At 43.0% G+C, this 25,508-nt stretch overlaps 1 protein-coding gene across 1 annotated transcript in view; it reads left to right on the top strand.

Annotated features, from left to right (window-relative positions):
* LOC136856031 (uncharacterized) overlaps positions 1-25,508 on the top strand; it is a 37,333-nt gene that overhangs the window by 1,632 nt on the left and 10,193 nt on the right. The window contains exons 2-5 of the mRNA XM_067133584.1: positions 739-3,065; positions 5,652-5,730; positions 14,843-18,512; positions 19,474-22,394. Of these exons, the coding sequence (XP_066989685.1) occupies positions 822-3,065; positions 5,652-5,730; positions 14,843-18,512; positions 19,474-22,394 (8,914 nt within the window). The 5' untranslated portion in view covers positions 739-821. The remainder of the gene's footprint in view (positions 1-738; positions 3,066-5,651; positions 5,731-14,842; positions 18,513-19,473; positions 22,395-25,508) is intronic.

The raw sequence follows: 25,508 nt of genomic DNA on the forward strand, positions 1-25,508 counted from the left end.
CAAAATTGATCAAACCCTCTACCGGGCTACACAAGTGTTAATATAGCTCCACAATCACTTGTTTGAATCCCAATAAGAATTTTTGTAAGCCATTTGTCATTTTAGACATCTTTTAAAACTGGAAATATTTATTATTTTAATTATCATCCATTGCGGTTGGAAAGTAGACCCCACCAATAAAAAAAGTGGGAGATTTTGGAAGTGGAGGGAAAACTTATAGGGAACGTACATCAAAAGTTAATTACATTGGGAAAGAAATTGTTGCAGAACATACTAGCATGGCAGTGTGATGATTATTGCTATAAACTTTTATTTATTTAATATAGGTAATAGACTTGTATGAATGAATTTAGAACACATATTTATAATCATATGTATTATATTTAATATCTGTAAACTCTTACTCATTTCATGAACATACTTTTACAAAAGTACAACCTTTGCTCTTTGATAGTACAAAACTATGGTGTACTAACTAGATACGTTATTGGATAGTTTTTGCTTAAAATTACAGCATTTTAGTTTTAATGTATTTATAGTAGTATATTCTCTATGAAACACTTAGTTGACAGATTGATACGAAGTGTTTACAGAGTGACTATGAATCATTCATTGTTTTAAAGTATGAGTAACGTTCGTCGTTGGTGATAAAGTATAACTTGATTGGTATTTTAAATTTGTATGAAAATATCTAAAGGTGTTTCAGCTCTGTAATTCTCATAAAATCTTTCTCCGCAGGTGTGGTTCTTTTGCTGCCAGACACGGAACATCATGCGCTGACATTGGTGTATAGTAACTGTGATGTCCCTTCTACCTGTAACATGGCAGACGCACTCCATTCTCAGTCCCCACAAGATGGCAACGAGGCAAGGTCCGCTGCCTGCGGTGCGCAGGTCCAACCAGACGTTTCCCCTTCCACCAGCGTCCTCTCACCCGGGGGCATTCTGCCCCCAGCGGCCGAGACCTCGTCGTCAAGGTTCCTCCAGCCTCCCACCTTCAGCTTCACCCCAGCCACCCCTTCTCCTCCGTTGCCAACCCCGCACGAGGGTATTGAAGACGCCGTGATTCAGGGACTGTTGAGCAGTGGCGTGAACTCCTTGAACTCGCCGCCGTTGGGCAAAGACGCATCAATAGAGTCGGATCCTCTGTCGCTCCCTGGTGTCTTGGAAGGTATCCCAAAAGCAGACTCGGGTGGTAATGCTGAACTCCCCGACATGTCGGAAAACTCCCTCGACACGTTTTCCAGCATCGTCAACTCGACGAGTTTGAACTTTCGCGAAATTTCCGATTGTCTGGAACAGCGGGGCGATATCCCTGTGTCTTCGGCCAGCATGATGGATTCTCAGAATCGGAACGAAACCCCCTCCAAAGATCTTGAGAATTCCCCTACTGTTCCCCTGATTGATTCTCTCGGAAAACAGGTAGATGGAACCTCTGGGCCTATGAGTGGTTTGATGAATGCGAATGACGAAGGCCAGAAAGCTGTGGATCCACCTTTGGCAAGTCCCCCTGCAAAAGAGTTCGGAGGAGGTGGGTGGAAGCATGCCTTTGCGAGCGGGGAAGGCACAAACTGTTCAAACGGTGTTGTTCAGGATTCAAAAACGAACAGTGTGGGACATTCACTTTTGCAGCCTGAAGACTCTGCAGTCGAGTCCGAGTGTTCCGAGCTGGGAGCAAAGGAACTACCATCTCCGCTGTCGGAGTTCAGAGCCGAGTTTGCCATGGAATCTCAGCCGGAAAATTGTTTGGGGAGTGGTGGTTCAAACAGTGAGAATGCCTTGCTAAATCTGTTGCCCTCAGAAATGCAAAATTCATCAGAAGACTCGTTAAGTTTGCCAAATTCTACTGTAGCAGATTCTTCTAAAGAGACCGCGGTAAACCCCCCGCTGGAGTGTAAAGACGTGAATATGACGGACGCTGCCGAGAAAGAAAGATATTTGTGTGATGGAGCCGTCGCTGCGGACTTGGCCTCGCTGACGGAAAACACAGACTTGCTTTCCCAGATAGAGAACACTTCTACTACGTGTGAAACCGAGGCGATGGAAGTGGACGGAGACGACGACGCCGGAAAGTTGAGTGAACTGGAAAAGACCCTCGAAGGAATGGACGAAGCGCGTGATAAGTCTGAAGTGCAAAGTGCCAAGGAGAACGCGCTCCTGGAGAACTCTCTCCCCGAGACCTCTCTCCCGGAGTTTGCCGTGTCGAAGGACGAGAGCGACAAGACTGAAGGTGGTGGTGCTAAGGAAGCGAGTGGCATCGCCAGGAAAGCGAGTTCTGTGTTGCTGAACGATTCGGAGGAGCCTCTTCAGCCCGTGACAATAGGTGGGAGCTTGCAGCCTCTGGAGGAGGTTCAGGAGGCTTCGATTTTGAATGATCCGTCCTTTACCGCTGACCTGAGTCTCATCGACAGCAGTGCCGACGAAGCCGACAGCATTGGTGGCCTGGTTATTAACAGTGTGATTGGAGCAGCGGATGGTGTGGCGGACTTTCCTCCGGATGACGAGATGGAAGCGGAGAGGCAGCTGACGGACATCAGCTCGTCGGCGCCCCGGGTGAACCAGGAGAGTTGTGGGGTGGATTCGAGCGAGGACATTGAGCCCAGTGCGAAGAGGAGGAAGCTGGAGAATGGGGAGAAGGAGGACGATAAAGCGGACGACCCCAGGAGCGTGGTGTTCAAAGTCTTGCCCGTGAAAAACGGCCACGGGCTGTGGGACTCGTTGAAGTTGAAGGAGGTGTTGCTCTCGAAGGGGACGATCCACTTGCGCATCCACGCGTCTGCGACCGAGTTCGGGAACTTTGAGCCGGAAAAGTGCGAGATCGAGGTCGATTTCACTTGCATCATGGTCTCTGCGGTGGAGGCGGAGTGCGACTCGCCCCTCGGGAATCCCCCGCAAGACCCCGACGCGGGCGATCCTCTGGCGATAGGTGCGAACGTTGGTGCTGTCGAAAGCAACTCCCCTCCGCACTACCCTCGCCCCTTCGGGGCTCAGACCAGGGGGCGTTCCACTGCCCTGCAGCCTGCCATGCCGAGACCCCCGTACAGGCATTTGCAGTCACCTCCTCATGTAAGCATTGGTTCGACTTGGTTTTGTGTGGAGTGAGAGCGCTGACATTATACTGTATCCTGTTGTAACCTAGAACATGTATCCTTATCTAGCTGGGAGCTCTAATCCTGACCCAACCCCTCCTGCTGGTACAGTAGGCCCTAACCTTACCCCCCACCTCCCCCCCTCTTAATGTACCAAATTTCATCCGATTTATCTTGAAGATTCATAAAGTTGATAATGAAAGCATCGTTGGGTGTAAATGCTTTTATTAAAGATCTCTCTCTTAATGTATCTGTCATTGTAATTTGTCACATCTTCACAGAGGAACATTTTTGTGGATCCAAATTGGTCTGTCCAGTAGCAACTACGAGCTGGTGATAATCCCATAGCCATTAGTTTTCCTAGATAAGAAATAGCCGAGCTAACGTATTTAACGCTTTTCTTTTTAAGTAGACTTTCAATTTAAGTTGAGATTTACATGCGATAAGCATTGCTTTTGAACAGGTAGCCTGTCAGATTGCCGTGTAAAAAATGATTTGGGTGGCATAGTTGAGAGCTGTCTTACGTGCTAATGTATTCCATTGCGAAAGAGGTCCTGTGAATTGGTTTTGTGACCACTACTAAAAGTTTTGCAGATTGATGAATGAATTCAAGTACTAGATAGAGATGGTATTTGTAAATAGGAGTGGGACTTTTTTTATGATTTATTTTTTTTTTCCTGTGAATATGTCATTCGTTGTTGATTTTCTGATGTAATTGCTTTGTTTGCCGCCGCCTGGTCCTCATTATCAGTTGTTTTTGGGCATTTTATTATGTGTATGCTTGCTTGCTTAATATGAGTGCTTATGTTGAATGATCATGATAATCGTTAAAATATAAGGCTCTTAATTGACAACACGTAAATACGTTGGAAAGGCAGCTTGGTAACGTTACATCCTTAGTACACGTTATACTTGTGTAAGAGATTTGAAAGTACACGTTATACTTGTGTAAGAGATTTGAAAGTATAATATTGCCCTGTTTTGAAAGATTTTTTTGTTGAATTTTAAGTCCCTCGCGGGAGATTTGTGCAGAAATCTTGGCTTTGGTCAGATCAGATTGCTTCCATTGCTTGTTTAAAGCTTCCCACTTCCTTCCTTCTTCCATATCTCCCTATTCCTATCATCTCTTGCGTATACAGCCTCGGTTTTTGGCGAGGTTTATGTTCTAGATATTTTAAATGAGCAATGGGATAATGTTCTAAGTGGTTGCAAGCAGTGTCCACTATCTATCATTTTGACAAAGTTGTCGCACGTACATGCCTTTCTTTTCAGCAGTGATGCATAAATCTTTAATGTCTGTGCTTCTAGAAGTAGAATATGTTCCTTGCATTATAGAATCATGCATTTCTCTATTGTCAGCCCTCTATCACGGTTCTGATTTCGCAGGGGTAGGGGTACGCTGTCCAGAAAAATGCTTTCAGTTGCAATATCCACTCGTTTTGACCTTGATACTAACTACGAAAGTTGGAATATTCGTCTGTCCATTTCACAATGGTTACAAAGAGGGTTCTGGGAATTGCCGCCTGTCAGTAGCATGCAATGAGAAGACTGATATTTAGTCCACTGTCAAATTTGGTGTGTGCATCCTATCATTGGTATTAATGAATCTTGAAATTTGAGAGCTGTTACGTAACTTAGAAGTGTGGTGTGGACAGTGATCAGTTTTATTCACGTTACTCTCTATATACTTTATAATTATATTCTTTTGTCTAATAAGTCAGTCATTACAACTAGGCATTACGTATAAGTTGCTGAAAATAATTCAGCATCTCAAGATGTCCAGTACATTATATAAGCAATCCATTTTAATTCATTATTTGGAAGAGAGCTAGGAATTTTAGATCAGATCTTGGTACTGTCGTGATTTATTTTTTCATTCTGGTCTTTTGTTTAATTTTAGTTAACCATCCGGTGACTTAATCTTCACCTGGTTTTTGGATGTCATATTTATTGAAATACATTTCTCATTTCACGTGCATTTTCCAGATTGACTAGATTCTGAAAGTACATCGTCCGTGGCTTCGTTATTTTCATTTCAATTTTTTGTTTTTGTATTTTCATTCACTTTGCAATTCCAGACATTTCCTTTTTTTGTAGTGCTGAGATCCTGAAGTCATTCTTTCCAGGTGCAGGTACTCTCTTCGTTCCTGTCCTTTGTCTCCTACTCATCTCCTTGTAGATGTCTTTATTGCCTCAGCGTGCTCCCTACCAGAGCGTGTGGTGGAGGGACCCTTTGTACTACTACTTTCCATTCCCTTGTACATATGGGCTACAATATATCTTTCCTAGTTTACATTTCACAGTTAATTTTATTTTAAATGCCTTCTAATATTGTCATCCTTTTATTTTTTGAATCTTTAATTGCTGTCACCATTTCTTAGTAATTTAACAAAACCAATCATTTTTATTTCTCGCTTCGTTCTTTTCTATTCCTTCGAATATTTCTTCCGTCTCCGCTTTCTCCCATCACGTCCCAGCCCATAAATTCATCAGGGAGGTATTGAAATACAAACTGCGACCGCTAAAAAAAGCAATCATTATACCTTCTCTCTCTCCCTTCCAGGCCTATAACAAAAACGAAGTCTTGGGACTGCCCCAGGGGATAGAGTTTGAAGAGCCGCAGAATGCAACTGATTGGTCAGGTAGGTGAACACACTTGACGATTTTGACTGGTTTTTCTCTCTGTTATTTTCTCAGCATGGTCTTTCAATCCGAGTAGATTTCACGTCTTTCTTTTGCGCAGTTTTAACGTTTGCGTTTCCTTGTTCCACTGGCATTTTTCGTAGGAAATGGGAGGGAACTGGTGGCTTGTGGAGATCGCTGGGAGGCCATAGGGTTGGTAGAGAAGATTAGGGATCTTTTCTTCGAAGGGATTCATGAGTTTGATTTGTCAGCTGTTGATGCACAGTATTTATTTCTTTGAATCGTAGTTTTTCTCAGTGCATTCCTGTTCTTTAAGGCTTCGGGGTGTATACATGCGAGGTGAATTCCTTTTGGAGGGGTTGGAATAGATTTAGGTTGGGGACTGTAATTATCAGTGGGATTTTGTATTGCATTGTGAAAGGAAAATGAAGAGTATGGGTCCTTTTATTTTTCTCTGCCTTACCTGTGTTGGGGCTTTTCTCGTATGCTTAGTTGGACTTCGTCGATTAACTTCCGAACTGAGAATGATGGAAAGCTTCTGGTTAGGGGGTGGTGGATGGTTAGGGGGTGATGGATCTCTCTCTCTCTCTCTCACAGTAGTAGGTATTAAGGTATTACGTTCCTATGTTGCAAAACGATGTGTCTATTGAAACACCTTTGTAATCTCTCTCTCAGGTTTAGGTCCAGTGGCCAGATTAAGTACGGTTATAACTGCACAACATTTTGACGTACCTTGCAGTTCTTAATGTGACTTAAACATATTGGAATGCCCATTTGCCGCCTAAATAATTGGAAGTTTTATTTTGCTAGGCGACATAAGAAATTTTTGCTAATTACTGTAGACAACAATAGACAATGATGCCCCAGACATTGCAACAAACAGTCACATTCTTCAATATGACTGATCAGTTATTATATTCATAAGTCTAACCCAAAGGGTTTGTTTGTAAATGAGAGATGAAAAATGCAGTAAGATGGCGATTAGGAAAGTTGGGCAATTATTGTGGGGAAGAAAGAACAGGCAATTGGAGTGACCAGTGTTTGATCAGAAACGTGGTTGATTAGAGTGGGATTTTGAATGTTTATAACGTCGTCTGGGTTTGATTAGTTTTTTTGGGGGAAGAAACTCAAATCTTGATGTGAAACTTGCAATTTGAGAGTTGTGTGATGTTTGCGCACTTACCGATTTCTGTTTGCTGTAGAAAATATGCGACACTGAACAAGATCTTTGGCCAACTACTAACTGAAAGGAAAAGTTAATGTTGCCAGTCCTAGGACGTATTTGTCTCATATTTGGTGGCCAAACTGGTTTTATCAAGTAGCAGACAATCTTTTATTTATGTACACTAGTTATGAATTATTTGTATGGATATTTTCATATAAATCTTCCCGTTTTTGACATATTCAGATTTAATTAAGCCTTCACGTGGTAAAAGCACTTGTGATAAACCTGTAGGAATGGTATTAGTAATCCTTGATTTAGTAAATAATCCTTTTGCACTTAAGAACTCTGTTAAAAGTCTCAGCTATCGTGATTTAAATCTTGTCAGCCGGAATGACAAATGTTCGTATAAAAGGAAGAGAATTTTGAAGGGTTATTAATTTAGTGGAAATTAATGGGTGGGTTCCTTTTGTTGAAGACGATTTGCATCTCATTTAAGCTAACTATTTAAGTTATGAGATGATCTTGCAGTTTTTGACACTCGTCCTTTCAATGCTGCCCGACTTGCATCATATTTCTGTAACGCAATTCTTTTGTTTTAGTGTGGTTTCATGATGTACCATAACACATTTTGTACATGTAACAATAAACCAAAATTTACTTATGATAGGTATCCCAAGATCCTTCCTTGGCATTTAGTATAAAGTGGAGTATTAATATCCCTTTTTCCGTCAAACAAAGAGGGACTTTCCAGTGGGTGCATGGCTGTAGATTTTTTGTTTCTTTGCAAAGCTAATTTACCGCTCTGTTCGTCAGGGTTCAAGCGTGGGTAACCATTCACCCTGTTTTTAGGGCAGTTTTATTAGTTTCCTCATTACTTTCCTATCCTTTATAATTTATCCACATTTGTCTTACTTTTCCACCATTCTGAGGGATTTAAGATTAGACTCAACAGTTCTGTTACTGGGGTATTTTGAATACTCTACCCCCCTTGTTGATGGTTAGTTAGGGACATGGTTACTTGATATAGCTCTTCGCTGGCATTTCTGAGGCCTGGGGATTTAATTCCCACTTTCTGCTTGCTGGGTAGACCAAGCTGTGAGTGAGTTCAGTTGCTTAGCACAGACCTTAAGGTGCTGGAGGAAGCAGCCAATCTCTCTAATCCGCAACTCCGTTTGCCTCGTAAACACCATTCAGTGGTATGGGATTGACTTTATACTCATTTAAGGCGTTTTTAAATCCCACTCAATCTTTAAAACATCTTCCGATTACAATAGCAGTTGTATTTATTGGTTAGTCTTATCCTTATGTAGACTACAGCGTACGTTTGTTTGTAGATTCTGTGCAGGTTTTGGGTTTCTACATTTCACTTCTGGTCTCATTCTGTTTAGCTATTCAGTTCTCAACTTCACCCTATTCTCATCTCGTTTCGAGCAAATCTTTCAGGTTAACCCTCTTTGAATCTAGAGTGTCGTCCAGTTGCTATAGGGTTGTAAGTTGAACAAGACTACTGGCTTGGAAATGAAATCTGTAAACGCTATTTCTTTCATAAAAAAGATAAGTCAGACTGGCGTAAGTGTCGATAATAGTAGTAACAATAATAACAGGAACCTTCCTCGGTAATTTTAATTTGCGTCCTCGCATATTAGCTTGTTTGTGTAAAAATATATGTACAGGTTATGTTGACTTTGTCAGGGAGTTTTTATTACCACGTAGAATTTAGATGCTGCATCTGACGGCTGTAAATTGTCGAAAGGTACTCTTCAGCAGCGTCATATTTCCATGTACATTGCTGTTCATGCTATTAGTATCTAGGTTTGTTATGTATTGTACAATGAAACTTCTGTGAGAACTCTTGGTTTCATTGGTACTGCTCTGTCACAGGTAGCAAATCGGCTTATTGTTTCTCCTTTGAAAACTCATTTCCCATTTTTGCTACTTAGTCCTTTCGAAAGTCCAAGGGTTCCAAAGGCCCTCTTTGGTACAACGCACTCAGTTCAGGTGTCCCGCTTCGGAGGTTAGAGGTACTCTTTTGTTGGTTGCTCTTGGTGAATTTTTCATGGTTTAATGTTGGTTTTGGTGTCATTTTGAAGCTGTCAGAATGACGTATTGAAGTTCACCGAAATCACTTTTTCTTGAAAACAAGAAAAATCCTAATTGAGGTTTATCGTCATTTGTAGTGTCATGTTTAAAGTTTAAAATTCTGTTTTAAGAAAATTTGTTTAGAGGGATGACGGTACGTTGTATGACATAACAAAGGGGCATAAATTAAACTCATTTTGAAGTCTGATCAGTTTATTAAACACAAAAGATATCTTTTGGAAGAATGTTACAATTTGGTGGTCTGTGTGGTGTTACAGTTGGTCGCCGACTTACAGCGGATTCGATCCCCTGGGGCCTTTTCAGTGCTGGTAACGGCGTTTTACAGCAGCGTAGCTTGATGCGACATCAAGTTACGGTGCTGTTGACGGCGCTGACACCAAGAGTAGGCATTAAGTGAATGGCACTGTAATGACGAAACACCGATTTACGGCGGAAATCAACTTCCAGCGCAGTGCTGGAACGGATCCCCCACCGTAAGCTGGGGACCTTCTGTAATAAACACTAAAGAATCTTTTGCAAGAATGTAACAGTTCAGTGGTCTTTCTGGTCAAATTCAGTTCGATCTTTTGCATTTTTTCGTGGTGGACTCCTGTAGTTGGAGGGGAAGGTCTCTCGAATCTTTTGTCTTGAAGCCGAAGTGTTGTTAGACCTGTGTGGGAAAGGACAAGAAATGTCATAAAACCTCTACTTACGATTATAACTTACTGGCATCTATATACAGTATAGTATTTATATAGATAATTCAGTTCTTGTTCACCTCCTGCCTATAAGTCGTCGTTAGGTTATAGGTACCCATGTATTAGCAGCCATTGGAGCAAGTGCATTAACCTAACCCATAGCTTTTTCTTGTAGCAGTGCATGTGTAGTTAATCCCTAATGTCTAATCACCATTGCCTATATACACATTTTGCTATGCTTTTAAGTCTCCTAACTGTATTGGAACTAATTTCTGTCATTTTATAGCTATCTTGCCTTAAATGCATGAAAATTTGATATGTTGCATGCAATTTACAAAGTAAAAATTATAGGTTAAGTTGTTTTCGAGCTAAAATATTTAGTAACATTTCCCAAAATGTCCTGAAAATTGTATCTGAGGGTCAGATCTTCCGTAGATAATTGTAGGATGAGTGTATACAATGATAGTATTACTCAAGGTTGGTTTGTGTAAAGTTGTATCAATATGACGTGGTAAATTTGGACCTAATGAGATTTTAAAACAATGCTAAATTTGGGCAGCGTGCGTAGAATCAAGACTGTTTTTACCAGCGTTTAACAATTCCAGGTTAGGATTAACGATGTTGCTTTGCATTTATAGAAGGCTGCTTGGTTAGTGGTTTGTTTTAGGTGAAGAATGTCAGTTTAAGGACCAGCGTTCTTTATAACCAGAGAATGCTGGTCCTTAAACTAACATTAAAGCCAATGGTAGTTTAAGGAGCAGAACTCTTTGGTTATAATGTCAGTTTAAGGACCAGCATTCTTTGGTTATAATGTTAGTTTAAGGACCAGCATTCTTTGGTTATAATGTCAGTTTAAGGACCAGCATTCCTTGTTTATAATGTCAGTTTAAGGACCAGCATTCTTTCGTTATAGTGTCAGTTTAAGGACCAGCATTCTTTGGTTATAATGTCAGTTTAAGGACCAGCATTCTTTGGTTGGTTATAGTGTCAGTTTAAGGACCAGCATTCCTTGGTTATAATGTCATTTTAAGGACCAGCATTCCTTGTTTATAATGTCAGTTTAAGGACCAGCATTCTTTGGTTATAGTGTCAGTTTAAGGACCAGCATTCTTTGATTATAGTGTCAGTGTAAGGACAAGCATTCTTTGGTTATAGTGTCAGCATAAGGACCAGCATTCTTTGGTTGTAATGTCAGCGTAAGGACCGGCATTCTTTGGTGATAATGTTATTTTAAGGACTAGCATTCTTTGGTTACGCACGGAACTTGCACGGTAACGAAGAATGTGGAAAACTTGAGAAGTCAGTTGAAGGTTTTCAGGAGACGTGCGTGATTTCTAATCTGTATGGCATATTCTTGAGGAGAGGAAAGGTTTAAAACAATCAGCATTCATACAGGACACTTGCTTTTGTTGCTCTGTTAGGCATGGGTGTTGAACAGGTGGCTTGGCTGCATCTAGATTTCTAGATAGAAGACCAAGGTTCTATAATTGCTGTGCTCTATATAGTCACAGCGTCAGCGGTCTAGATTTGATTTTTATGTAGGTGCAGTAAGCTGTGCGCAAGCATTCAAATTATCTGTCTGCAGTATACTTTTATCTCTGAGGTAACTGACGTCACTTTTTATGATGTCTATAGAGAGACAGCATTCAACCTTTTTAAACGTCAATCACATTGGGTAACACATGAGCTTAATGTTGGCAGAAATAGGGCAGTGGTGTTGTGGTGTGCTGGTATTTACCTCCGGACGAGAGGCCATCACTTTTTACGGCAATTAGTTCTAAATAATTTGAGTAATTGGGTTCACAGGGACCACCTTACAGCGTTTTAAGATAAGTGGTGAGTCAGTTAGAAACTTGAGTGAACAAGTTGCGTGCATAGTATTGTCACTGACAGCTTGACTAGTTCAGCTTGTGTGCAAACAAGCTATGCAGAGCATAATTGAATTCCTTGACCAGATGGGTATTGAAGCAGAAGTACGCTAGACGGGAGATAGAAAGGGATGTCATTTCCTGTCGAAATCATTGAGTGGAAAATCCTACACGCAAACTGATGATAAAAGGGCTTGACAGATACCACAGCCATTTCAGCAACTTCAGGCTCTCTTTCTCCGAAACTTTCAAATTACACACTTCATTATATTATCAGCGCCCCCATTCTGTCCACATGGTCAAGCCGTCTCAAAAAACTTATCCATCCTTTCACCTACAGTAGCCATTTTTACTTCATCTTTAAATATCTTCACGTACCATTAATATAAGTTCTTGGGTAAGCCATTTACACTGCACAAACAGCCCATTTCAACAGATTTAGCCATTGTATTGTATTCCATGCATTGAATTTTACACACCACAATTATTCCAATCTTGATTTTCTCCCAGTTACCTTCAGGAACCAACCACTTCATTATTCCACCATCCATTACTCATTCTTCCTGATTTTCATATACTCTGCGTAACCTTCCTCTTCCTCACATTAGCCTTCAAACTTTCTCCTGTCATAAATGCTTTCAAACCTTAAACTAGTTTTTGGAGTTTCCTTTCATTATCCCCAACGAGTACTCACAAACCATTGTCATGTTTTTGTACAAAACTGGTTACTCTCCTGTTGGCTTTCTGTTGATTTTGTCTTGAGCTATGGTGCATATTCACATTACATTTGCATTCAAACCTCCAGTAAGTTCCATAGTAAACAATTGATTCTTCTTCTTCTAAACCCACACAGGTCTTTCACTTGTCAGTCCTCCTACCATCTGTTTCATATTTTCATTCAGAATCCTACCCTACACCTTTTCTTGTACGCTGAGTAACATTATGCCCCTGCAATTCACAGTTTCATCTATATCTCTGCAAAAACAGCAAGGTATCTGTTGTTTATTTACTTTGCAAAGGAGGTCACAATGTTGATTCACACATCTTCATTTAGCAAATTTGCATGGAAACTTATGAATGGATATTGGTGTAGCTTAGTAAAAACATTCTTTGGGTAAAACCTACTCCCTTCTCTGAAGACTTTTTGGTGTATATGGTTAGTTCGATGAATTGTGGCCACAGAAACATTGCAAAGTAATCATCAGCTCAGTCGTTTTGAAAAACGAAACTGGGCAAACGTATATCATAGATTTGTTCGCTGGTCAGTGGCCCCACCCCGGAGGTATGCTTCTCAGTATTTATGTGTTTGTTCATGATTTATCACGTGTTTTATTTCACATTTTCATTCTCTCGACAACTGACGTGTGATATTCTGTGTTGGTAATTTTTGCTTATTCCTTGAAGAGTTTTTGTGTGTGATATTTTTTTATATTTGAACAAAAAATATCTAGAGATTCTTGGGTTTTAAATATTCATAGTCATGCATTGATGTATATTATTTGCAAGTGTTTAAAATCAATCAAGGCCCTTTTACTTAGTGCAAAACCTACTAAGCACTTTCAGATTGTATACATGGATATGTGACTGTGTATTTTTAATGATTATTAATAATAATAATAATGATAACGATATTTGTTTGTGAAATCTTTGATTGCTTTACGTATGTTTTCACAATTTTCTTTTGAATATGCCATGTGCGTGCCTTTGAGAAATCCTCGGTCTTTCTGTTTGACAGCATTTAGTTCGTCTCTTGTTACATTTTTCAGTTTTATATTTAGGCATATGCATTTACAATTGTAGGGTGAAGAACCGCAATAACGTTCCACTTTGAACTGGGAACTTTTTTAGGCATACAGCATTCGTCATTTTCACAAACTGGATCGATTACGAGAACGTGGAACTTCGTCTCTCCAGTTTGTGGAAATGACTCCAGATGAGAGAGGAACCATTTTATTCGAAGACCAGAAAACATTACGGCTGTTTCCTCTAATCTCTTAATGAACTTTCCAATAAATGTCTAAGTTATTTGTATCGAAGAGAACTTCGGTACAAGAGTGTAAAACATTTCAACATTAAGGGGAACCCCCGTGAAGTTTGTCATCATCAAATGCCGATGACTTTGTCAAGTGGTTTCAAGGAATAATGGAGTCGTGCTCATCGAAACAAGGGTTCCTATCACTTTTAAGATTTTCAATATTTCCGCTTGGCATCAGACGAAGAGGCCTTACGTAGACGCATCTTTCTGCTTGTCGGTAATCAAAGGAGGATTTCACATCTTAAACATCCAAAGTCTCAAGCTGTACAAAGTTTTTAATACTGCCTTGGCATTCTGCATTTTTTTTTTAATATTAATTTGCATAGCAAATATTTATAAAGAGAGCAGTGTAAGGCCAAAATCCCCCCATCGGGTGGTAGTGCGAAAACAGGTAATGAAGTTGGGTAGGTAACTTTCAATTCTTCCAATTTCTGTATCGCTAGTTTTTATTCAATTCTGGGTTGCATGCACGGTGCCGTGTGTATCGAAATCTTTGGAGTAACTTCAAGGTAAGACTCCTGTGTGTGTGATGCTTAAGTTGCTTAAGTATCTGTATAAAAGATTCTTTGATGTTCAGTTTGACATATAAATTTTTTTTTTTTTAGTAATGTGCTAAGTCTTCGTTTTAAGGCCTTTCCAATTGTAGAACCTTCATATTGATCATTTCCTTTTTTTTGTTTTTTGTATTTAAGCTGTTAAGAGCAAAAACTAGTTGAATAATTCAGTTTCAAAAGTTGAAATAACAAGTGTCCTTAGCCTACAGTATATTCTTGCAGAAAATAACAAATAAAAATATTTGAAAGACTTTGCAATTTGCTATTCACGTGACTGATGATAGTCCATTGACGCTAGGGTTTGCATAAGAGTGCTTTTTGTTCCATAGTCTGTAAGTGCAACCATTCAAGCTTGAAGACCTTTTCATAATGGTAGAATGGGAATCGGGAGAAATCACTTTTCAAATGTTCCTGTCATGAAATGAGATCTTGAATAGTTCTAGTACACACATATCTGCTGAAAAAAAAAAAAAAAAGTTGGGCAAATGTCGTAGAGGTGAGACACTCTAACGTTGCGGAAAAGGTGGCCTTGAGGCAGTCAAAATTTGAAGCAATAATAGTAGTAGCCATGTCAAGTGTGGTTCTAAAAGGTGGCACAATTGTAGAAGTCTCTCCCAAACGGCTTCTCTTCTTCCCCATTCTACTTGTATGAACTTCAGTTGAAGAGGAACACTTCCATGAACAGTTGGTAATGCTTGACTTGTTTCTCCAGGGAAAGACTACTACGCTGGACTCCTGCTACCGAGGAAGGCCCTCCCACTCTCCCACCATTACCCTGCCTTCCCAGCCCAGCTGCTGCCGGCCAGGGGACGCAAGAGGGGCCGCCCTCCCCTCTCCGGACGGAGGGGGTTCTCTCCTGGCGGGGGCTCGCCCAGGAGCAGCCCCTCGAAAGGCAGGGCGCAAGGGAAGAATCTCCCCGACCCCATCAAGTTCCGACCGCCGACGCCTCCCCAGCACCTCCTCATATCCTCACTCCTGAAGCTAAACAAATCCCCGACTGGGAATAACAAAACCGATCATAAGAAGTCCAAAGGCGCACCAGACGCCTCCAAGACAGACGACAGGAGCGGGAAGATGCGGGACGCCGGCGCCACCAACGACGACGACGAGGAGATAGTCACCATATCTCAGCCGCATTACACCAACAATGAAGACTCCAACGACACCGACAGCTCCGTCAAACGGCTCCTGCTGAAGTTGGTGTGCGAGTTTTGCAACACCGTCTTCAGGAAGAAGGCCTCCCTGAACGCCCACATCAAGCACACGCACCGCACCGAGCAGATATGTCCGATATGCAACGTCAGCGTCAAGGTGAAGAGTAAGTACGGGATGAGGTTCCACATTCTCAGAGCTCACAGGGACCAGCCAAACTTCCACTGCGTCAAGTGCGGGGAGACTTTCAGGCTGAAACACCACCTCATGAACCACGTGCGCATGAAACACGAGTATTCGGACAGCGAAGAGGAGAACGAGGACGAGCGGAAAGAGCGGGAGGAGAAGGAACGGGAAATGGAGAAACAGCTGAGGAAGGCCATTGAGGCCGAGGAGAAGAAGGTGAGGGAGAACATAGAGAGGGAGAGACTCGAGAGATTGAAAGAGATGGGGATCGTTGAGAATGGGGAGAAGGAGGCGAAAGACAGTGCCGGCGAAGTGGACGCTGCCCAAAGCGCGGGTGTCGGTCGTTCTCAGACAAGTACTGGGGAATCGGGCAAGTGTAGAGCGAGTGACAAAAGCAAGGTGATACCAAATGTTAGTGATAGCGACGAAAAGGTAAAACCGGAAGAGTCCGGTAAAAGCGTAGTTAGTAGTGTCGTAGCGAGCGATAAAAATAGGAACGTGAAGCCGGTTTCGCGCGGCAAAGTCATGAACGTCAGGCCGCCCGACAAGTCGTCCCAGCCGAAATCCAAAGGGGAGGAAAAGCGTCCCGTGCGGAGAATGACCCGCAGCTGTTCGAAAACCGAGGCCGAGAGCGACAATGAGACGAACTCGAGCGCCAGCGACAACGAGGACGGCGACAGCAGTTCCTCTTCGTCGGGCGAGGAGGAGGAAGTGGTCAAAAAGAGCGGGCATAACTGTGATATTTGTGGTAAGGAATTTAGTCATGTATTTAAGCTCAAGCATCACTTGAAAAGTGAACATTCCATAACTGCAAAGCCTGGGAAACCCAAGAGAGCTGCCAAAGAGAAAGCCCCTCGGAATGAGCCCGAGGAGGAAGAGGTCGCGACGGCAGAAGCGCCGGCAGACGAAGACGAAGAGTTGGAGGAAGCGGAGGAGGAGGAGGAGGAGGAGGACGATGACGACGACGACGAGGGGGAGGACGAGGATGAGCTGGAGGTGCGGAAAGAAAAGAAAGAGAAGGAGAGGCGGGAGAAGGAAATCTCTCTCACCTGCAGTACCTGCAACAAGGTTTGCAGGAGCGAGTACCAGCTGAAGTTGCACCTCCCGATCCACACTGTGGTCAGAAAAAAGAAGCTGGGAAGAAAGCCTCTCGTTGGCAAGAAGTCTTCCGCGATGAAGTCCAAGCGAGAGGAGAGAGTGGAGGACGCCGCAGAGAAACCCAGGGACAGGGAATCGTTGAGAGTGTTGCGCAGCACTCCAGCTGCACTCGGCAAAAGGAGCGGAAAGGCTCTTGGTCGACCAAAATTGATAGACCAAAGGCGGGAGTCTCAGTCGAGGGGAAGGCACAGCGTCACCAAGCCAGAGTCGTCGAGCGTGTCGCCAAAGGAAAAGTCAGATGTGGTCCAGAAAAGGGGAGGTGGGGAAGGTTCCAACTCTAGATCTGATAAGGGCGAGAGGCCTTCGTTCATTTTGAAAGTGGGTCATCTTTTCCGGTGTACAAAATGCAACATAACCTTCAACAAGGAGAAGTCTATGACTTACCACCTGAAAAAGATTCACGAAACGTTGTATCCGTTCAAGGCTTGCGAGCACTGTGGCCGAGTTTTCCGGAGCTGTGGACCATACAACAGGCACTTGCTACAACACAAGGTTTACCATTGTCCGGAGGGCACCTGTAAGGCTAAGTTCCGAAAGATGCTACGCTTGAAACAGCACCAGAAAAACGCCCACCCTAACAAGAAGCATAGGTGTCCCAAGTGCGTGTTGCTGTTCAGTAAGAAAGCCGACCTGGACCGTCACTACGACGGAGACCACCCGAAGCAGCAGAGCGACGAAGAGGAAAGCTCAGAAGAGGAGGAAGAGTCTCACAGAAAAGATGCCAGGGAGGAAGAGGATGAGGCAGAGGAAGAGGAGGAGGAGGAGGAGGAGGAGGAGGAGGAGGAGGAGGTGGAGGTGGAGGTGGAGGAGAAGAAGAAGGATGCCAGCGTCGCGAGAAAGAAAGAGAGCGCCGTCGACAGAAGGAAAGATGACGACGACGAAAGGGAGGCCAGTGAGAAGAAGAGGAGAGGCGTTCCGTCAAAGAAAGAAAAGGCGGCTGAAGTGAAGGTGGACGAACTAACGCTGCCTCAGAAGAGGAAAGCGAGGTGTATTCCCATATCGTACAAAGAGCCAGAAGACGAAGAAGACCTGGGGTCCGTCTGCAAGGGTTCCACTGCCAAGCCGTTCCGTGATACCAGAAACAGTCGCGAGAGGTGTTCCATTACCAGTGAAGTGAAGTCCATATTTGAGAAGAAGGTTCCTGAAGTCAAGACTGAAATTAAGACCGAGGTCCAGTCTCCCCCTGTTCAAGACACGCCCAGACGCACAAGGCTAAAAGACTTGGAGGAGAAAAAGGGTGCGAGTGAAACCAGCAAAATTCCACAAAACAAAGTGTTGAGGAAAAAGAGTGCTATTAAGTTAAGAAGTGGGGACACTACTAACATTAAGGGTAAGCTAAGTAAGATCTTGTCAACCAGGAAAAATGACAGAGCTTTGAAGTTCAGGATAAACCCCCGAGTCGCCTGCAGAGTCAGCCACGCGAAACATAAAAGCAAGAAGACGAAGGTCACTCTGAGCTGGACGGCCGCCCTCAAGGCCCAGATTCGAGCTGCCGAATCGGGCTCCAAAAACGTCGTGGTGAAGAAGAAGAAGAAGCCACCCCCTGAGAAGGGGGCAGCGGCCAAACCAGCAACAAAGAGCACGGCCAAACCGTCTGCAAAGTCGAACCCCAAGTCGTCGTCGACCACGAAGTCAAAGGCCAGGTTGAGTGCGAGTTCTGGGGTCAGCAGCCTGAACATGGCCCACGACTTCATGCACCACACGGACACTCTTTCGTATCCCGGGTACCTGGTGGGCGACGATTCCATGTTCAGCCTGGACGACAGCTCGCAGATGGACCTGATAGGCGACTACTACGGCTCGCACTACCCGCCCAGCGAGGAGATCAGCGACTTCGTACCTGACGACGACGAGAGCGGCCCCGCGAAGATCATCGGCTTTGACTCGTTTTAACGGCAATTTCCTTAGCCCCGTCATTAATACCTCAAGGAATGCGGATTTTGTTATTTTGTGCAATACTGGTTCTTGTAAATACAAGTGTGAATGTAGTCTGATACGTGTGTCATATGGACTTGTTTGTTACAAGTGAGTGAAATATGACGACAAATGACAAAAACTATTTTGGCAAACTTTAAAAAAAAAAAAAAACTTATGTAAAGTTTGAGATTTGCAATGTTGAAACCTTGAGACATTGTCGTGTACAGATATGTTTATTATATCGATTGTACAGTCTTCAAATGAATATCATGATTTTTCAGATACTTACAAATATATGTAGATGATACCTGTATTATTGATCACTTGGGATGTAGTTACTGAAGTATTTGTTGAAATTTTTTAAGTTTCAGCGTACTGGTTGGCAACTGTGCAAGACTATCCGATGCTGCAAGGCAATTTCTACCAGCGGTTTTGTTTAGTGGGGACAGATATTTTCACGTCTGTAAATTTGAATTTTGTAATGAGGCTCACAGAATTGGGTTTTTCAAAATGCTTTCTTGTAATTGTCCGTTGTTTTATCATGCACGTTTGAGTTGTATGTTGAAGTCTTTTGGAGAAATACCTCCTCTCTTTTTTATGTTTGGTCCTTGTAAACTTATACTTTGACCTGTGTAACATGTAAGATATATTTGAAGTTTCAGTGGATATGTTGAGTTCATGAGCATTGTCTAGGTAGGGCAAGCCTGGATTTGAAATTAACGATGTCAACGATAGCCTGGTCTGACTATATTACGCATTTTCAGGTATATAATATTCTCTTGATCAAAAACTTTCATGTTAGAAAGCCCTCTTTTAATGATTATTAGCTGTGCATTTCAAATTGTATTTTTGTTTTGAGATTTAGACACTGGGAAATGGGGAAAGCTTTGGTGTTGTGGGAAAGTGGAGGATTCCTCGTAGTCTTTTCTGATACTTAATGTTGCCTGCAGGCGCGGGAAGCCGCCGTGTGACGCCTTTGGTGCATGGAGAACCCCACCAACCCTCCCGAGCCAGAACCCCTCAGCTCCCTCAACCTTCCGCCAGTGTGCAACTGGATTCTGGGAAGAAGGTGGATCAGGTGGATTCGGAGAAGGGACCGAATGGGAAGAAGGAGAAGGAGAAGGAGGTTGGGGAGGAGGAGGAGGAGGAGGTAGGGCGGAAGGTATGTGAGCATTGTGGTTGGGTGTTTAGCAAGTTGCTGTATCCATATCATGTTCGTACCCACAAGCCTTGGCTGAAGTGCAAGCTCTGCAGCTTCACCACGAAGAGCTGCGACAAATTCAAAGCCCACGAGGAAGCTCACAAGGAGGGGAAGCTCGCCGTGGTGTGTAACCTCTGCAGGGGCCAATATTTGAACGAAACCACCCTCAAGGTTCACTGTCGGAGAGTCCACGGCATAATAAGGTGCAGGGATTGTTCGGACGGGTTCCCCAGCGAGGCGGCGTACGCTACCCACCGCGACAAGGTGCACAACGACCCGACCTTGCAGATCAAGTGCAGTAGCCCCTGTGGGTCCCAGGGCGTATCGCCTGTCGACTTGCACCGTCCGAAGAGAAGTGAGTATGTCTGCCAGTTGTGTAATAAAGAGAGCAGAAATAAATTCCAGTTGAAAATCCACGTTGCCCAGCACCTAGGAGTCAGCAGTGCCGATATCAGCGACGAGTTCTTGGCTGCCCAGGGGGTGAAGTACTTCCAGAATAAAGAGCTCTTGACCTCTCTGAAGCAAAGCAGGTATAAGAATATGTTTCTTAATGCTTTAGTCAAGAGTAAAACAATGGAACGAGAGCCTCCTTTGGAAAGGGGCGGAAGCAGCCGTCAGCCCGAGGCAGACGTCCTAGACACTTCCAGGGGAAGAACAACTCTCGATCCACTTCCAGACCCTCTGGCAGAAACATCAACTAAGGAGATTCCATTCGTTTCAGTCATCAAAGAAGAACCGGTAGACCCTTGTGCCCCTCACGTCCAAAATTTTGAGGATAATCTGTCTGGGAAGTCTGTGAGTTACGACAACACAGGTATGTCAAAAGCACAGGAGAACGTTAACAGTGAAGGGATTTGCCAACATCAGGCAAATTTAAAAGAAGAAGAGTTTCAGAATTGTTCGACCTGCCCTGAGTGCAGAGAGAGTTTTCCAAATCCCACGGAACTGGTAATTCATTGTAAACGGGCTCACAAGATGCTGAAGGAGACTTTAAACAGAATAAGGGAAGGGCAAGAGAAATGCACAGATAATCCCAGCTCATCCGTGGGAAGGGACAGCAAGTCGCCAGGACCATGCAAAAATCCAAGAGCCCAGCAGGAACACGCAGCAATTAATCCCACCTCTTCTGTGGATGATATCAGCAAGTTGCAGGGAGCCTTTAGGAATCCCACTGAAGCACAGAATGCTCAGATGGAAAGAGAGCTGCCTGATCCACTGGAGGACCCACTAGCTAAAGAAGTTCCAGTTGCCACAATTATCAAAGAGGAACCTGTGGATTCATCGGCAGTTATGGCAGAAGTCGGTGGTTTGTCAGGCCAGTCGGCACACTGTGATGCGGATACGTTTGTAGGCGCGGGCATGATGGAAGAGACTCCAGGCACAAGTTTTCTGTCGCCAACTTACTTCCACGGCGTATTTGCGGGGTGTTCGGTCGCTGACGATGGTTTCAGAATGGAGAAGGTTAGAATGCCCCGAGAGAGGAAACCCAAGTGTGAAATCTACTGCAACGAGTGTCCGGAAGTGTTCTCTTCCCAGAGCGCTTTCCACAGACATCAGGAGAGGCACAGAAGGGAGGACTTGCGTAAGTGCTTCACCTGTCCCGAGTGCGACTCGACCTACCTCAATGCCGTGAAGCTGGTCAGGCACTTCAAAGTCGCCCACAAGGAAAAGTTCCGTTGCCGTTACAAGTGCGCTCTTCTGTTCGAGTCCAAAGAGGAAGTCATCGAGCATTACCATCACGTTCACAAAGTTCCGACGGTGTTCGCTTGTCCGTATTGTGGTTTAGAGTACCAGTTTAACGGGTTCCTGCTGAACCACTTGGAACGTTGCACCAAGTGCCCGCCGGACGAGAGGCCTTCGCATGTGTGCGGGAAATGTGAGGCTGTCTTGAGAAGCCGCCGTGATTACAACCTCCACAAGTGTACACCTTTGAAAGGTTCAGAGAATATCAGCGGAGACAAAAGAAGGGGCCAGCCGTTAGAGGCTGGCATCATCGAACCATTAGCCACCAAAGATTTAATTCCACAACACCCGTACTCATGTAAATTTTGTAACCAGAAATTTGAAGAAATGGAGGCAGCGGCAGACCACTGCTTTTCCTCTCACTTAGACTCGCTCAAAAAGATGGTGGCAGAATGCCACACGTGCAAGGTTTGTCAGCAAGAGTTCTTGTCAGAGTTAGAGTTGTGTAAACATCTCATGAGCCACTACCTTGGTTCAGGCAGGTGGGATGACCTTTTACCACGAAACCTCATGGAGACCGTGTATGCAAAGAATTACTGTTGGATATGTCAAGCCAGCATCCAGGAGGATGTACCTCAGCACCTGCTCCAGCGGAACAAAAACATCTCTCTCTCCCTTGCGCACTGCAAGGAGACCGTTACGGTGCCGTTTGAGTGCACACACTGCCACAAAAATTTCCAGAATAGGGGCTGGTATTGGAACCACATACAGGCACATCTGAATGAGCTGTCATTTGACTGGGAAAGGTCCGACTCGGGCGGTTTGCATTACAGAGAATGCAGCATCTGCCTCTTGATGTTCGTAGGCACGGAGGAGTATCACCGTCACTTGGCCACTCACGCTGTCGTGGTTTGCGACGATGAAACGAAAGGGGACGTGGCGAACAGTGAAACATTGACGAAAGATTGAGGAGGTACTGGGTGCAGAGAAAAACTGAAAATTCTTTAGTAGGCTCAAATAATTTGCAGGCACCTGAAGAAGAGAAGAAATTGAATCTTGAGTTTGCTCACCAAAATTCCCAGTCAGAATAGGCCCCGTCTTTCTCAGGAGCAAGACTTTCAATGATGAAGTGCAAACTATTTGTCATACAACGCACGGTTTTGTGTGACTTTCTAAACGCAAGTCACTAATTAGCAGTGCGTCTGGAGTATCGCTCCTTGAAAATGATGAACCAGAAACCCTTTTTTCTTGTAACCAGCAAGGATATCAGTCATTCACTCGTCTCCGAAGAGATTATAAACCTGTTTATTTTGGTAATGATCTTTTGACTAGTGTTCTTTAGCCTGAGCTATGAGTAAAAAACTGTTAGTGAAGAGTAGCGTAGCCTGCCAAAGTTGAGAGGTGACCCGTACCTAAGACAGTAGTAGCTTACATTGAAATTAATCACAATAATCTACTTTAGTTAGGCTTTGCAGTAATTTTACCAGACTATCAAGAGCTTGTGTGTTTTGTGGGTAACAAACTCGGGAGTGTTTCCTGTCGGTAACAAGATTGCATGTCGTTGTGGCTATTTAGAATGGCTTCGAGATTCGGAATTATTTTGTTCCACGCTGAATCACTGGTTTATCTTGGAACCTTACTTCTTAATTTTAAGTTAACTGTACAGAATTGCTGTTCGATGAATCCTGTCATAAGAATTTTATGTTTTATTTTTTTACTGGTTCTCATTTAAGTATTGTACATTTTGTAGTTATCAGTACTATTTAAGATTGAGTTCATTGAATTTAAGGAAGCGGAAAACAACAGTTTGTTATGTTATCTTAATGGCCCACGAACCCAAATTTAAATTCTGGAAATCTTGCATTATTATTCCACGTTGGTTTTGTTTTGTGAGGAACATAGTCATATAATGCTGGATTCATGTAGTGGAATATTTATTTTCTCAAATGTATTTGATTCATGTTCAAGAATATCAAAAGTAATGTCCTCTATTAAGTGTGTATTATTATTAGCAGGCAAGCTACCTAATTAACTCGTTTTTCGTCTGATAGTTAACATATTTAATTGTTTGTCACGAAGATTTCAAAACTTTCTAAATCGATTCTGTGTACAGGGCACATTTTTATGGTTACAGGTACCATTGAACAACAGTTTCCATGTGTCAGTAATTATCTATAAAAGCTTCCCCAATTTTTGCATGCCATTCTGACCAGGCGCTCTTCTCAAACGATCAAATCCTAGAGCCACTGTGAGCAACATCTCTTAAATCGTGGGGCTATGTTTGTAATTTTTAAAGACCACACAACTTGAGTCTTGTAAACGGTGTGTCTTGCACAGTAGCTGACCGGTGGGGAAAGTATACGAAAGACCTTCTTTCTGCTAACAGTTTTCACATGTATGCAGCCGATCATGTTACTACAACAGTGCAATTTTCAACCAGTGCAATTGGAAAACTTTAAATTCAGTGCAGTGCAATCAGCCGAACGTTCAGTGTCGCCGGTCCCGTGGGGTGTATTTGTACATTGGCGTTCTGTGCCGAACAGATCCCACGGGCCAGCAAGAGTTGAGAATCGCAACTCGGCGGTGTGGTTCATCATTTTGTATCGGAAAATTTGCTGCGCAAGTCGATCTACAGAGCATTTCGATTGGAGCGTAGATGGTGATCATCGTTTTGGAAACTCCTTCGAGACTCTCATTAGCTTTTGAAGTTGATATTTTGCCAACCGGTAGGCTAGGAAGGAAAAAAAAAATCTTCTGGATTACAGTGCACCCCCAACCTTGTAATGTAATTGATCTCACTGCCAGAGATGGTGTCAGTGGCCGAGTCCTGACTCTGAAATCTCTTCTTTGAGTAATTTGCACCGTGTTTGTAAAGTAAAATAAAAAAAAGTCATCCTTCAAGTTACAAGTATTTTGTGATCTTAAAAAAAAAAAGTTAAAAGCACATGTATGGTGTACTAGTAGTGTGTGAATCCAAATTTTTGTGTTCGTCTGCAGTCCTTTGCTGCTGTGGAAAGGATGTTGAACTCTTTAAGTACTGTTTTAGCTCGGTAATCTAGTTGTCGTAGTGTTTGCTAACAAGTTATGTAAGAAACGTGAAGCAACAGCGGCTGAGAAGGTGTGGTGTCTCAAAAGTGACGTCTTGTGGGTGAGTTCAGTTACTCGGGATATTTTCGGTGTGAACCCAGATTCTGTAATATATAGAGTTGTAAATTTAAACGAGGAGAAATTTATGACTGTACTTGTAACCTTGATGTTTTTAGGCGAGTCAAGTGTCTTGTACCGTAATATTGACAATTTTTTAAGCTTTAATTTTTCTTCACACCTAGGTTATTTATTACTGATGGCGAACCGTCTCTTGTGAGATGTATGGAAACTTGTATATTATTTTCCGTTGAATTCATCCAAGTTTTATATCATGTAGGACACATGCCATTGTCATGGGTGCGTATTTATTTTGCCATTGAGTGTACGTGTTCATTTTGCGTACGTACTTCTCTAGGTTATGAGATTATACATGAGCTGCTTTGAAATTTTAATGCCTGTGATGTTTTGAAGGCAACATTCCAGTTTTGAGCGGTGAATTTCATACAAAAAAAAAAAAAAGTTTCTTTTTTTCAGGTGTTACAGTAGGTGGCGAGATGTCGAGTTAGGTTAGTGTTAGCCAAAGTTAGCCTTAGCTCTCGTTCAGTGACTTTGAATTGCCTCATTTCTTTTTGAACTTTTGTACAAATAACCAAAGACAAAGCGTAGGCTAGTTTAGCTCAGATTAGATGCCCGGTAACCTTTCGTTTTTACAGATTTGTTTTTAATTTAATTTTTTTTTTTTTTTTTTTACTCCACGCCAGAACCTGCCGTTGTGTACTCTCATAAACTAGGTCGTATGTACCGTAATTGCAAGGATGTGTGCTTGTTTGTTTGTGTACCTGACTGGAAAAAAATCTTTGTTTTGCAGTTTTTCATAATGGTATAGGTATCTTTCACATGACCGTTGAGGGAAAAAAACATGGTTTTCGCTTGTTTTGAACGATGTGTAACGTTCACGATCAGAGGTCGTCCTCTACACCAGGACACGGTTGAT

The sequence above is a fragment of the Macrobrachium rosenbergii genome, chromosome 34 (genome assembly GCF_040412425.1).
Source record: "Macrobrachium rosenbergii isolate ZJJX-2024 chromosome 34, ASM4041242v1, whole genome shotgun sequence".
In the NCBI taxonomy this organism is placed as follows: domain Eukaryota; kingdom Metazoa; phylum Arthropoda; class Malacostraca; order Decapoda; family Palaemonidae; genus Macrobrachium; species Macrobrachium rosenbergii.